This window comes from Gadus morhua, chromosome 4, assembly GCF_902167405.1.
Source record: "Gadus morhua chromosome 4, gadMor3.0, whole genome shotgun sequence".
Taxonomy (NCBI): domain Eukaryota; kingdom Metazoa; phylum Chordata; class Actinopteri; order Gadiformes; family Gadidae; genus Gadus; species Gadus morhua.
Window position 1 is genome coordinate 14888936 of NC_044051.1, and position 13724 is coordinate 14902659.

The following is a 13724-nucleotide window of genomic DNA, read 5'->3' on the forward strand; positions in this document are numbered from 1 at the left end:
ATTCATACTCATGTACACATGTAAATAGTAAGTACGTCGGTAATAAACCCCATGTGAAATACAAACCAAAGCTATAAGAGGGTTTACCCCTCATGCCCATATTGAGTGTTGGCTAACAAATCTGTACACATAAAACTGTGCAGTGTGCTATAATTTAAGACGGAATAAGCAATGCATTAGAATTTGTACTCATGTACGCATGGTAAGTAAGTAGGTAATAAACCCCATATGAAATGTAAACCAAAGCTATAAGAGGGTTTACCCATAATGCCCATATTGAGGGTGGGCTTACCCTGCGGACTAGTATATAAGAGGACCCAGAGGGATGAACAGCTCTCAGGGCAGTTGAGGAAGTAACAGCTAGTGGTAAGTCAGAATGTAGATAAAACTCTCATGCATTAAAACTTTAATGCTCTGTTTGACATTCACTTAATATTCTTGTGTAATTTAGAGATTATTATAATTATGCAAAAAGTATCTTATCACCTACGGCAGCATTGAGTAGCAAAGACTCAATTGATGAGGTTCTTTGATAGATCCATTAATTGTATTTGTTTATTTAGTCTGTAAATGTAAAGCTATATGGCATGGCGTACAAGTAAAGGTCCTTTTATATTGAATGTGATTGGTCGTCACGTCTTTTATCACAGCAATAAATAATAACAAATCATTGAGCTGAATGGGACTATACCGTCTCCTATCCCGGAAAAGGGTTTTAAATGTACGAGCACCAGGATCACATTTTCATTCTACGAATCAGATTACCCGATCAGAGTCGGGTAACTTTTTTTCATGGTCACCATGGACAATGTACATGTTGTGGGATATGTTATAGGTAGCAGGTTTTTAATTTTTTTCTTATTGGATCCAAAGTGGTAAACTGCATTCATAGACACATAATTATAGCTATCGGTTTTATGTATTGATCATTTATCTCCATAGCAGTCTGCGTTACAAGCAAATGTTTCCTTGCACTACGGCACGTGACCATAGGTTGCTTTCGATAAAATTATTCTTATTTCAATGGGATTATACAGTTATTAAAACATACTCATGAATGTTATAGTCCATTTCCGTTCGAAGAGTTGCCACTAAATCCTACACACGGGACCTTTAAACAAATAAAACCGATTGACCACATGCATTGAATGACCAATGCATGTCATGCAGTGTGATTGTAATTTAAGAAATACGAACCAGCATTTACAATACACTGCACCTTCTGATGATGCTACAAATTTCCTCTGTCATATGAAATTGTGCAAATAACATGTCTTTCGATTTAAAGGCTGACACTTGAAGATTTCTCATTGGTAAGAAGAACAAGGTAAGAGTTATTTGACCAAAGCCATACCGATCTGTATAAAAACCATTTGAGCATATGAGATACATCAAAACATTTCATCAACTTTGTCTGACAGTAAGCGGCCACCATGAGTACGGACGCGGAGATGGCCTTATATGGCAAGGCTGCGATTTTCCTCCGTAAACCAGAAAAGGAGAGGCTTGAGTCCCAGAGCGCGCCCTTTGATGCCAAGAGTGCTGCATATGTGGCTGATGCTAAGGAGCTGTACGTCAAGTGTACCATCATTAAGAAGGAGGCTGGCAAAACCACAGTGAAAGTGTTGGCTACGGAAGAGGTATGCTGCTTGTGATTTATTGCTATGCAGAAAATAGTTTGAAACGTTTAAAGGTAAAAAATGAAACGAAACGAAAGATGGGGTGCCTTTTTTTTAGGAGAGAACAGTCAAGGATGATGATGTCACACCCATGAACCCTCCCAAGTACGACAAAATTGAGGACATGGCCATGATGACCCATCTCAATGAAGCCTCTGTGTTGTATAACCTCAAAGAGCGTTATGCAGCATGGATGATCTACGTAAGATATTTTACCAACTAAATGAAGTAAAATAATATCTAATGATACCCCAGATCATATTAATGATCATGTCTGAACGATTTCCTTCAGACCTACTCTGGGCTGTTCTGTGCCACTGTAAACCCGTACAAGTGGCTCCCAGTGTACGATCAGGAGGTTGTCAATGCCTACAGAGGCAAGAAGCGTATGGAAGCACCACCCCATATCTTCTCTGTCTCTGACAATGCCATCCAGAACATGCTCACTGGTATGTACAAGAAAGTCGGGCAAAAATAAATGTTGGTCAACATGTATGGTCAACATTTTTGGATAAATGTAATACTTTGAATGTTTTTTTTTTGCAGATCGGCAGAATCAGTCTGTCTTGATCACGTAAGTTTAAACCTGATGGTGTTGAGTTGGATGATTCAACATTACGTTGAATCATCAACATTAAGTAAAATATGACCTCACAAAAATTTCATGAAGAATCAGACAATGGAAAAAACCTCTAAATTACCTCATTTTCGTACCCAGTGGAGAATCCGGTGCTGGAAAGACTGTGAACACCAAACGTGTCATCCAGTACTTTGCTACCATCGCAGTGGCTTCTGACAAGAAGAAGGACCAAGCCCCTGGAAAGATTCAGGTATGCTTTAAAAAAATATATATATACATATATATATATATATATATACATATATATATATATATATATATATATATATATATATATTAGGGATGGGCGTGAGGAATCGATTACTCGAGTACTGCTCGTTACAAATGAACGCGGTTGGTGGACAGGCAAACTCGAGTTTGCATAAACACACACAAAGTTTTCTGAAGCAAATGTATACATTTTCTGTGCGGCGCCACTAACGCATGCCGTGGGCACAAAGAAAATGAAATGCATCAAATTCCTGTGTGGCGCGTGCCGTGCCGTGTGCAGGCACGCCAGAATTCCAAAAGTTAAGAGATGGCGGTAAAAGCAAAGCGCAATAAGCGTAATCGATTCCTCACGCCCATCCCTAATATATATACATATATACATTTTAAAAAAAACATGACAGACATGACACACACAAAGGATGTAGGATGACCTGAGAACTGAGGATCAATACTGGAACTTCATCATAGGGGTCACTGGAGGACCAGATTATTGCAGCCAATCCCCTGCTGGAGGCCTACGGTAATGCCAAGACTGTGAGAAATGACAACTCATCTCGTTTCGTAAGTACAAACTTAGTATGTCAAACAAATTAAATGACATACTTGATCTTTGAAAAAAACTGAAATGAGGCTTTTCTACAGGGTAAATTCATCAGAATCCATTTCGGTGCAACTGGTAAACTGGCCAGTGCTGACATTGAGACGTGTAAGTATCTTGTATCCAAATAACAACAAATTAACTCTCATTATTGGGGGTCTCATAATGGGTTTTGATCTCTTAATGTGAATCAAAACATAATAATAATATTTTAATACCATGAAGATCTGCTGGAGAAATCCCGAGTGACATTCCAGCTTCCCGATGAGAGAGGCTATCACATCTTCTATCAGATGATGACCAACCACAAACCTGAGATTGTTGGTAAGATTAGTAGTGAGAAATAAATGTTGCAGTAAGATGTATTGTTATATAGGGTTGCCTTTAACTTATCATTCAGGATTCTGAAGTAGAAAAATAACAATTAGGATCATTAAAGTGACCATTTTCTATTTTCTGCAGAAATGTCCCTAATCACCACCAACCCCTACGACTTCCCCATGTGCAGTCAGGGTCATATCACTGTGGCCAGCATTGATGACAAAGAGGAGCTGGATGCTACTGATGTGAGTCAATGTTTATAACTACCTTAGGTAGGTATTTTAATCGGCAGGGACTAACCGGGACCAGAAAATGTCTTGGGACTTTGGGCCGATCAAAAAACTAGGAGGACTTTAACTCAGTGTTACAGCCTGCGGAATCTACTCAGAATGGTTTCAGCCCGATCTCAGTGCGCTCTGCTCTGTCCGCGTACAGCAGAATCAGGAAATCTCTGTACATTACAAACCAAGGTAGAGTTAATAGAGACTCTTTGAATACTCTTTGAATTTAATTTCATATCATATACTTTATTTTCCTACAGGATGCTATTGATATTTTGGGTTTCAATGGTGAGGAGAAGAATGCCATCTACAAGTTCACTGGTGCTGTGCTTCACCACGGTAACATGAAGTTCAAGCAGAAGCAGCGTGAGGAGCAGGCTGAGCCTGACGGCAATGAGGGTGAGTTAATTTTTTTTTAAAACAACCACTGAACATTTCCAAAGTCCAGGTTTGCTGTAATTAAATGTATTCACTATCTGTACGAATTTGTCATCATTCTTTCTTTCATATAAAAAATGCAGAGGCCGACAAAATCTCCTACCTGCTTGGTCTCAACTCTGCTGACATGCTCAAGGCTTTGTGCTACCCCAGAGTGAAGGTCGGAAATGAGTTTGTCACTAAGGGACAGACAGTACCTCAGGTATGGAAATACCAAGGAATACCTTTCAAAAAGTAATTGCAATAGTTGTAATTTGTATGTTTATCTAATCTTCCACCACGCTCTAGGTATACAACTCAGTGAGTGCCCTGGGCAAGTCTATCTATGAGAGGATGTTCTTGTGGATGGTCATCCGTATCAACCAGATGCTGGACACCAAGCAAGCAAGATCATCCTATATTGGTGTGCTGGATATTGCTGGTTTTGAGATCTTTGATGTAAGATTCAATTTCTTATAACAACAATTTCCCTGGCTAAAAGCAGTGTCTACGTGGATGAACAATCTCTAAACTTATGTTCTCTATCAGTACAACAGTATGGAGCAGCTGTGCATCAACTTCACCAATGAGAAACTGCAACAGTTCTTCAACCACACCATGTTCGTCTTGGAGCAAGAGGAGTACAAGAAGGAGGGCATTATCTGGGAGTTCATTGACTTCGGTATGGACTTGGCTGCCTGCATTGAGCTTATTGAGAAGGTAAACATGACTTATATAACTAAATATCACAATTCTAAGTGTGATTCAAAACTATCTTATCGTAATGTTTCCTAATATGTTTTTCTGCATAGCCAATGGGCATCTTCTCCATTCTTGAAGAAGAGTGCATGTTCCCCAAAGCCTCAGACACTTCCTTCAAGAACAAGCTGTATGAACAGCATCTTGGCAAAAACAAAGCATTTGAGAAGCCCAAGCCGGGGAAGGGCAAGGCTGATGCTGACTTCGCCATGGTGCACTATGCTGGTACCGTGGCCTACAGCGTCGCGGGCTGGCTGGACAAGAACAAGGATCCCCTGAATGACTCTGTTATTGGACTGTACCAGAAGTCCTCAAACAAACTGATGCCTGTCCTGTACCCCGCTGTAGTGGAAGGTACATATTCATACCATGTCATCATAGTTAAAAACTGTTGACCCATTATATTGTAATACCCATTTATTTTGAAGCCATTTATTGCCTCTATTTTATAAACAAAAACGGGAACATTTTTACTAATTAACAATAATCTAAAACAGAGGTCGGGGGTGCAAAGAAGGGAGGCAAGAAGAAGGGTGGCTCCATGCAGACTGTGTCTTCACAATTCAGGGTAAGGTTAAACAAGCAATTACATGTAGAAATACATGTAATTTGATGCCATATTTCATATGTATTCTCTGAATTTGTTCTTTATCAGTTAATTTGTATATATTTCATATTTTATTCTGTGATGTGTCTTTAGGAGAACTTGGGCAAACTGATGACCAACCTGAGGAGCACCCATCCTCACTTTGTGCGTTGTCTCATTCCCAATGAAGTTAAAGTACCAGGTAATATTTCTTCAAATAATCTCTACATTCGAGGTTGATGTTTTAGTAGGATATAGCAAAATGAATGTCATATTTTAAAAGTAAAAAATCGATAACACTTCACAGGAATGATGGAGAACCACCTGGTTATCCACCAGCTGAGATGTAACGGTGTGCTGGAGGGCATCAGAATCTGCAGAAAGGGCTTTCCCAGCAGAATCCTCTATGCTGACTTTAAGCAGAGGTATTACCTAATTGACAGAACAATTCTATTGTCACGATAATACAATTCCTTTGCCTACATATTTAAAACTTGTTTATATACACCTTTCTTTTAAACACTTAACATACTCACTCCTATAGATACAAAGTACTGAATGCCAGTGTCATTCCTGAGGGACAGTTCATTGACAACAAGAAGGCTTCTGAGAAGCTGCTTGGATCCATTGATGTGCCTCACGACGAGTACAAATTTGGACACACCAAGGTCTGTTTATTGTTGTCAAAAATTAAATATTTACCGGATACTTCCCTGATACTGAAAGATAGTCTCTGACAAGATGTCTTTCTTACATTAAGGTGTTCTTCAAAGCTGGTCTTCTGGGTACTCTTGAGGAGTTGCGAGATGAGAAGCTGGCATCTTTGGTCGGAATGATTCAGGCTCTCTCTCGGGGTTACCTCATGAGGAAGGAGTATGTGAAAATGACAGCTACAAGGTATGTTTCAAAAGATTGATACATAAGAAGTTTTGCTATTTTGTCAAATCAAAAATGTTGCATTAAAATGGACTGCCTTTTCGCCACAGGGAAGCTGTTTACACTATTCAGTACAACATCCGCTCATTCATGAATGTCAAAACCTGGCCATGGATGAAGGTGTACTACAAGATCAAGCCTCTTCTGAAGAGTGCTGAAACGGAGAAGGAGCTCTCTGCAATGAAGGAGAACTATGAGAAGATGAAGACAGACCTGGCCACTGCGCTGGCCAAGAAGAAGGAACTTGAGGAGAAGATGGTTTCTCTACTGCAGGAGAAGAATGATCTTGCGCTGCAAGTGGCCTCTGTAAGTAAAAATGTTTATCCGTCTCAACATGTACACACAATGAGATACATGTGATATGATATATGATATGACTGATATGATGACACATTTTAAACAGGAAGGAGATAATCTGAATGATGCTGAAGAGAGGTGTGAGGGACTCATCAAGAGTAAGATCCAGCTGGAGGCTAAACTCAAGGAGACAACCGAGAGACTAGAGGATGAAGAGGAAATGAATGCTGAGCTGACTGCCAAGAAGAGGAAACTGGAGGATGAATGCTCTGAGCTCAAGAAGGACATTGATGACCTGGAGCTTACCTTGGCCAAAGTGGAGAAGGAGAAACATGCCACTGAGAACAAGGTTTGCAAAGATTCTTTGAAAGGAGATGAAATAAAATACAAATAAGCATGTTCCACGCATTACACATAATTTTGTTTTGTTTAGGTGAAGAACCTTACGGAGGAGATGGCCTCTCAGGATGAGAGCGTTGCTAAGCTATCAAAGGAGAAGAAAGCCCTCCAAGAGGCACATCAGCAGACTCTTGATGACCTACAGGCAGAGGAAGACAAAGTGAACACTCTGACCAAGGCCAAGACCAAGCTTGAACAGCAAGTGGATGATGTGAGGTTCCTTTCTAACCCTCCTTTCTGACATTAGAAAAAACATGGTAATTCTTTTGAAATGCAGTCAAATAAAATATAATTTTTAATTGCAGCTTGAAGGTTCTCTGGAACAAGAGAAAAAACTCCGTATGGACCTTGAGAGAGCCAAGCGAAAGCTTGAGGGTGACCTGAAATTGGCTCAGGAATCAATAATGGATCTGGAAAATGACAAACAGCAGTCTGATGAGAAACTCAAAAAGTAATGTGATTGAACAAAAATCGTGCTTTTGATTAGAAAGATTCACAAGAAGTATGTTAATAAGTTATGTGGTATTGTTTCATCATCAGGAAAGACTTTGAGACCAGTCAGCTTCTAAGCAAGATTGAGGATGAGCAGTCCCTGGGTGCTCAGCTTCAAAAGAAGATCAAGGAGCTTCAGGTAAGACAATATATATGACTATCCCACATGAATGTTTCATAAATATTAGTACATTCTTAAAAAGTATTATGTGTTCCTTACTTATTAGGCCCGTATTGAAGAGCTGGAGGAGGAAATTGAGGCTGAGCGTGCTGCTCGTGCCAAGGTTGAGAAGCAGAGAGCTGATCTCTCCAGAGAACTTGAAGAGATCAGTGAGAGGCTTGAGGAGGCTGGTGGAGCCACTTCTGCTCAGATTGAGATGAACAAGAAGCGTGAGGCTGAATTCCAGAAGCTGCGTCGTGACCTTGAGGAGTCCACCCTGCAGCATGAAGCCACTGCTGCTGCTCTGCGTAAGAAGCAGGCTGACAGTGTAGCAGAGCTGGGAGAGCAGATTGACAACCTCCAGCGTGTCAAGCAGAAGCTTGAGAAGGAGAAGAGCGAGTACAAGATGGAGATTGATGACCTCTCAAGCAACATGGAAGCAGTTGCAAAGGCCAAGGTGAATTATCTTTCAAATTAAAAAATACCATATTATAATTAATACTATATAATCTGTATAAGAAACCACTTGTGCTAACAAGTAAAACGTTGTATCACCAGGGAAATCTGGAGAAGATGTGCCGTACCCTGGAGGACCAGCTGAGTGAAATCAAGGCCAAGAGTGATGAGAACAGTCGCCAGATAAATGACATCAGTGCTCAGAGAGCAAGGCTGTTGACAGAGAATGGTAAGTACTCACAATTACTTAAAGAAAAACCTGCATATTAGAATAGCCCTAACGATAACCATAAATAACATTAACACTAACCCCAAACAAATGCAACCCAACCTTATTCATGTATTTAGGGGAGAAATGTGGTATTGCTATATTTTATAGCTAACAATTGATGTCATCACCTAGGTGAGTTTGGTCGTCTGCTCGAGGAGAAAGAGGGTCTCGTCTCCCAGCTTACCAGAGGCAAGCAGGCCTTTACTCAGCAGATTGAGGAGCTAAAGAGGCTAAATGAGGAGGAAGTCAAGGTAAACCATCATTTTTATTCATTTAATTTCATGATTTCATTATGTCATTGCAGAATCTACATTTCTGTATCTTTAAATGTGTTAATTAATTGAGTGAATCACCTTTTGCAGGCCAAGAATGCTCTTGCTCATGGTGTGCAATCAGCCCGCCATGACTGTGACCTTCTGAGGGAGCAGTTTGAGGAAGAGCAGGAGGCCAAGGCTGAGCTGCAGCGTGGAATGTCCAAGGCCAACGGTGAGGTGGCTCAGTGGAGGAGCAAGTATGAAACTGATGCTATCCAGCGCACTGAGGAGCTTGAGGAGTCCAAGTGAGTCAAACATTTAATACTTTCGCTTAAGAGCACATTATCTTTGATGAATGTCTACAAATGAAAACATGTGATACTTTAACAGGAAAAAGCTTGCCCAGCGCCTTCAAGAGGCTGAGGAACAGATTGAGGCTGTGAACTCAAAGTGTGCCTCTCTGGAGAAGACCAAACAGAGACTCCAGGGTGAGGTGGAGGACCTCATGGTTGACGTGGAGAGGGCCAACGGACTGGCTGCCAATCTTGACAAGAAGCAGAGGAACTTTGATAAGGTGTGCTGTCATTCATTGAGATGGCAGTTTAAATGGTATTATTCTATGATTTTTCTTCAAGTGATTAACATGTACCGCTTTATTAACAATATTGTGCAGGTTTTGGCTGACTGGAAGCAGAAATATGAGGAGGGCCAGGCAGAGCTTGAAGGAACTCAGAAAGAGGCTCGTTCTCTCAGCACTGAGCTTTTCAAGATGAAGAACTCCTATGAAGAAGCACTGGATCAGCTGGAGACCCTGAAGCGCGAAAACAAGAACCTGCAACGTGAGTTAAACTGTTCATTTCGGCAGCAATGTTTCCAAGATTACTCTATATATAACTTTAATGGAATTTATGACAACAAAAATACGTAACCCTCGCAACAGAGGAGATTTCGGACCTGACTGAACAAATTGGTGAGACTGGAAAGAGCATCCATGAGCTGGAGAAATCGAAGAAGCAAGTGGAGACAGAGAAGAGTGAGATCCAGACTGCCCTAGAGGAAGCTGAGGTGATTATAATAGAAATAGAAATAAATTGGGACATACCTTTGTTATTATGAAATTGAATATGTCATGAATATGCCAACATTGGTTTATAATTTAGGGTACTCTGGAGCATGAAGAGTCCAAGATTCTGCGTGTCCAGCTGGAGCTCAACCAGATTAAGGGTGAGGTTGACAGGAAGCTGGCTGAGAAGGATGAGGAGATGGAGCAGATCAAGAGGAACAGCCTGAGGATCACTGACTCCATGCAGAGCACACTGGACTCTGAGGTCAGGAGCAGGAATGATGCCCTGAGAATCAAGAAGAAGATGGAGGGAGACTTGAATGAGATGGAGATCCAGCTGAGCCATGCCAACCGCCAGGCTGCTGAGGCCCAGAAGCAGCTGAGAAATGTTCAAGGACAACTGAAGGTATTACCCAAACTAGTGTCCAGGACATAATATATGGACATTTGTTTCCTGTTGCGACATGTTCCATGGTGTTTCCATGTTCATTTTAGGATGCCCAACTGCATCTTGATGATGCTGTCAGAGGAGGTGAAGACCTGAAGGAGCAGGCTGCCATGGTGGACCGTAGGAACGGTCTCATGGTGGCTGAAATTGAGGAGCTGAGGGCAGCTCTGGAACAGACAGAGAGAGGCCGCAAAGTGGCTGAGCAAGAGCTCATTGATGCCAGTGAGCGCGTTGGACTTCTGCACTCTCAGGTGAACAAACAAACAAATATTCTTTCAAGAAATGCCCCCATGTTTCCTAAAATATTTAGCAAGATTGTACGTCTGTCATAAAGATTGCAAACATTTACATTTATTTCAGAATACAAGTCTTCTGAACACAAAGAAGAAGCTTGAGACTGACCTGGTCCAAGTCCAGGGTGAGGTGGACGACACCGTCCAGGAAGCCAGGAATGCTGAAGAGAAGGCCAAGAAGGCCATCACTGATGTAGGCTTGCTATTATTTGTTAATTCATTGAATCGGACATTGCTTGAACACTCAATTAATATGTTATATTTTATATTAGGCTGCAATGATGGCTGAGGAGCTGAAGAAAGAGCAGGATACTAGCTCTCACCTTGAGAGGATGAAGAAGAACCTGGAGGTCACAGTGAAAGACCTGCAGCATCGCCTGGATGAGGCTGAGAACCTGGCAATGAAGGGTGGCAAGAAGCAGCTCCAGAAACTGGAGTCCAGAGTAAGATACTGGAACACATGGTTGCATTCACAATTCCAGCATAATGAGAGTATATTTATTGAAAATATTTGATTTCTTAAGGTGCGTGAGCTGGAAACAGAGGTTGAAGGTGAACAGAGACGTGGAGTAGATGCTGTTAAGGGTGTCCGCAAATATGAGAGGAGAGTGAAGGAACTCACCTACCAGGTATGCCAGCTTATATTGAAAATAACATTTAAATCAATGAATATCAGAAAAGATTTCAGTCAAGAGTCTGGAGCATAACCATTTGCATTACTTTAGACTGAAGAGGATAAGAAGAATGGTGCTAGACTCCAGGATCTTGTTGATAAGCTCCAGCTGAAGGTGAAGGCTTACAAGAGGCAGGCTGAGGAAGCGGTAAGTAGAAACAACATAACAAAATCAGGTTATTGCATACATTTTGGTACTTCTTATTTAAACAACATTTGAATGTTCCTACAGGAGGAGCAGGCCAACTCTTACCTGTCCAAGTGCAGGAAGGTTCAACATGAGCTGGAGGAGGCTGAGGAACGTGCTGACATCGCTGAGACTCAGGTCAACAAGCTGAGGTCTAAGAGCCGTGATGGTGGCAAGGTTAGTTCATCACTCTATTAGCCCATTGACTCAGAAAGAAATTAAATGCAAACAAAAATGTTGGTTGTTTAATGTCTTCCTTTTGTTTTCTTCCCCAGGGAAAGGAGGCAGCTGAATAAGATGTAATGCATCATTGTACATTCATAAAGGCATGTCATAAAATATGACTTCTTGTTCATAATAAATAATGAGTTGCAATAAAATATTATTACAAAGATATTTTTTTGGTGGTAGTTTCACTAATTACTTTATTAGTTTGAGTAACAATGGGCCATTCATCATCATTTCACCAACTTTTGAAGTAGTTAGATTGAATCTGATCGGTCAATCTTACTACTATAATAGCAGGCCTGTCGCGCCAGTTACTCAAGTTACTCATGTGCGCATGTGCCAAGCAGCCTGCAGCTCACACACACACACACACACACACACACACACACACACACACACACACACACACACACACACACACACACACGCACACAGTGAGGGCGAACGCATACATACACCGCAAGCACGCACATACACACTGCATACACACACACAGCACACACACGCACATGCGCACAAACATACATGGAAATGCACACACACACACGCACACACACACACCGCACGTCAAGACAAAGGCAGCGACACATACACGGAAGAGCACACACACACGCGCACACACCGTACGTCAAGACAGGCAGCGACACACTCGCCGAGCTAAGAAGTTATGTTTTAAAACATAATGGCTCCGCCATCGACACACGCGCAGGTAAGACTCTACGTTTTTAAACATAAGGGCTCCACACACCGCAGCGACACTCACCCTTAAACATAACGGCTCTGCCATCGACACACGCCCAGGTTAGAACACACGCACGCGCACACACCGCAGCGACCCTCGCCTAGGTAAGACGTTATGTTTTTAAACATAACGGCTCCGCCATCGACACACGTGCCTAGGTAAAAACACACACGCACACACCGCAGCGACAAACTCTCCCAGGTAAGACGTTCTGTCTAAAGACTGTAGAAATTGCGATAAAAGAAGAGAAAATTTCTCACCTCGACAAGCAACGGCAGGTCGTTAATTTCAAACATTGCGCCGACCGGCATATCAACACACAAGTCACGTGGTCTTAAAGAGACAGTGTCCCTATAACACAACGAAAACATTTGAATAACTCAGTATGGTGAATTATGTCTATAGAGTCCACCCCAAGACTACACGCTCAAATGTAATATCACTCTCCTCCTTGAGCCTCCCGAAATGTCTTTACACTTTGTTGCTGAAACTTAATATTACCCCCCTCCTTGAGCCTCCCGAAATGTCTTGCGATATTGATATCCCCCTTCCCCCCTGCAGACTTTTTTAGTTGTTTTATTTTTCTTATGTTTTGTGTGTATGGTATGTGTGACTGTAGGCTACTGCTGCCGGTCACTGGAAGAGATGATTAATCTCAATGATGATTATTATTTTCAACTAACCAATAGTAGTTGCCTCGCATTTTAAAATGTCAAGGCACTTTTCAGCCCTGAATAGCAATAAAAGCTATTTAATAATTGATTTGCATGCATAGTATACTACACTTTCCATTAAACAATTACCCCTGTTACCACAAATTGACTAATTTTATAATGCCATCAAATGCTCACACACTAGCTGCTTTCAGACACACGTGTAAGTCCTGATATTCTCCTGATGGGCCGTATGTGTGAACAACTTTGATGACATTTGTACCCTTAAAATCTCTTGAATAATACTACCCTTGACGTAGTTTTTTCTCCCTAGGAAATGTAAATTACCTTATATGTGAATGAGGAGTAGAAAGTCAGTATTTCTCACACCAATTTAGTGGGCATGTTGATGACACTTCTGCATGTCATTGAGTGGCCCCCTAAATGAAAATCAGCCTGTTGCCTTTAGTTCGCTGAATGGTTAAAAAATATTTAAATTATGGCACTGCTTTTAAGAGTCATTTTTGGTGAACGAATGTTATACGTTGTAACATTATAGGCAAAATGTTATCATATTTTGTGCTCAGAAATCTGTTACATTATCGACTGGGGTTTCCACATTATTGCTATGGGTTTAATAACTCTAGTATTAATAAAACTCAAATGAATACAGAATTGTAC

The 13724-nt window shown here is 41.2% G+C and overlaps 1 protein-coding gene across 1 annotated transcript; it reads left to right on the top strand.

Moving 5' to 3' along the window:
- The first annotated feature begins 286 nt into the window (after positions 1-286).
- LOC115542543 (myosin heavy chain, fast skeletal muscle-like) lies at positions 287-11816 on the top strand. Its single transcript, XM_030354832.1, has 41 exons — positions 287-366; positions 1289-1327; positions 1422-1640; positions 1738-1881; positions 1972-2128; positions 2226-2253; positions 2398-2509; positions 2998-3090; positions 3172-3235; positions 3353-3451; positions 3590-3693; positions 3990-4128; positions 4251-4369; positions 4456-4605; positions 4696-4866; positions 4959-5259; positions 5403-5473; positions 5606-5693; positions 5799-5916; positions 6036-6159; positions 6252-6388; positions 6478-6733; positions 6831-7073; positions 7158-7334; positions 7429-7574; positions 7664-7754; positions 7843-8232; positions 8334-8460; positions 8635-8753; positions 8865-9061; positions 9147-9330; positions 9430-9595; positions 9697-9821; positions 9917-10225; positions 10315-10518; positions 10628-10753; positions 10833-11003; positions 11085-11189; positions 11286-11381; positions 11466-11597; positions 11696-11816. The coding sequence occupies exons 3-41, from the start codon at positions 1434-1436 to the stop codon at positions 11714-11716; spliced, it is 5811 nt and encodes a 1936-aa protein (XP_030210692.1). The 5' UTR covers positions 287-366; positions 1289-1327; positions 1422-1433; the 3' UTR covers positions 11717-11816.
- The last annotated feature ends 1908 nt before the right edge of the window (positions 11817-13724 follow it).

Excerpts from the sequence above, each read along its gene's own strand:
- LOC115542543 (XM_030354832.1), top strand. The coding sequence starts at position 1,434 with ATGAGTACGGACGCGGAGATGGCCTTATATGGCAAGGCTGCGATTTTC. Across the intron at positions 9,596-9,696 it reads CGAAAACAAGAACCTGCAAC|AGGAGATTTCGGACCTGACT; the intron begins GTGAGTTAAACT and ends CCCTCGCAACAG. Across the intron at positions 10,754-10,832 it reads CCAAGAAGGCCATCACTGAT|GCTGCAATGATGGCTGAGGA; the intron begins GTAGGCTTGCTA and ends ATTTTATATTAG.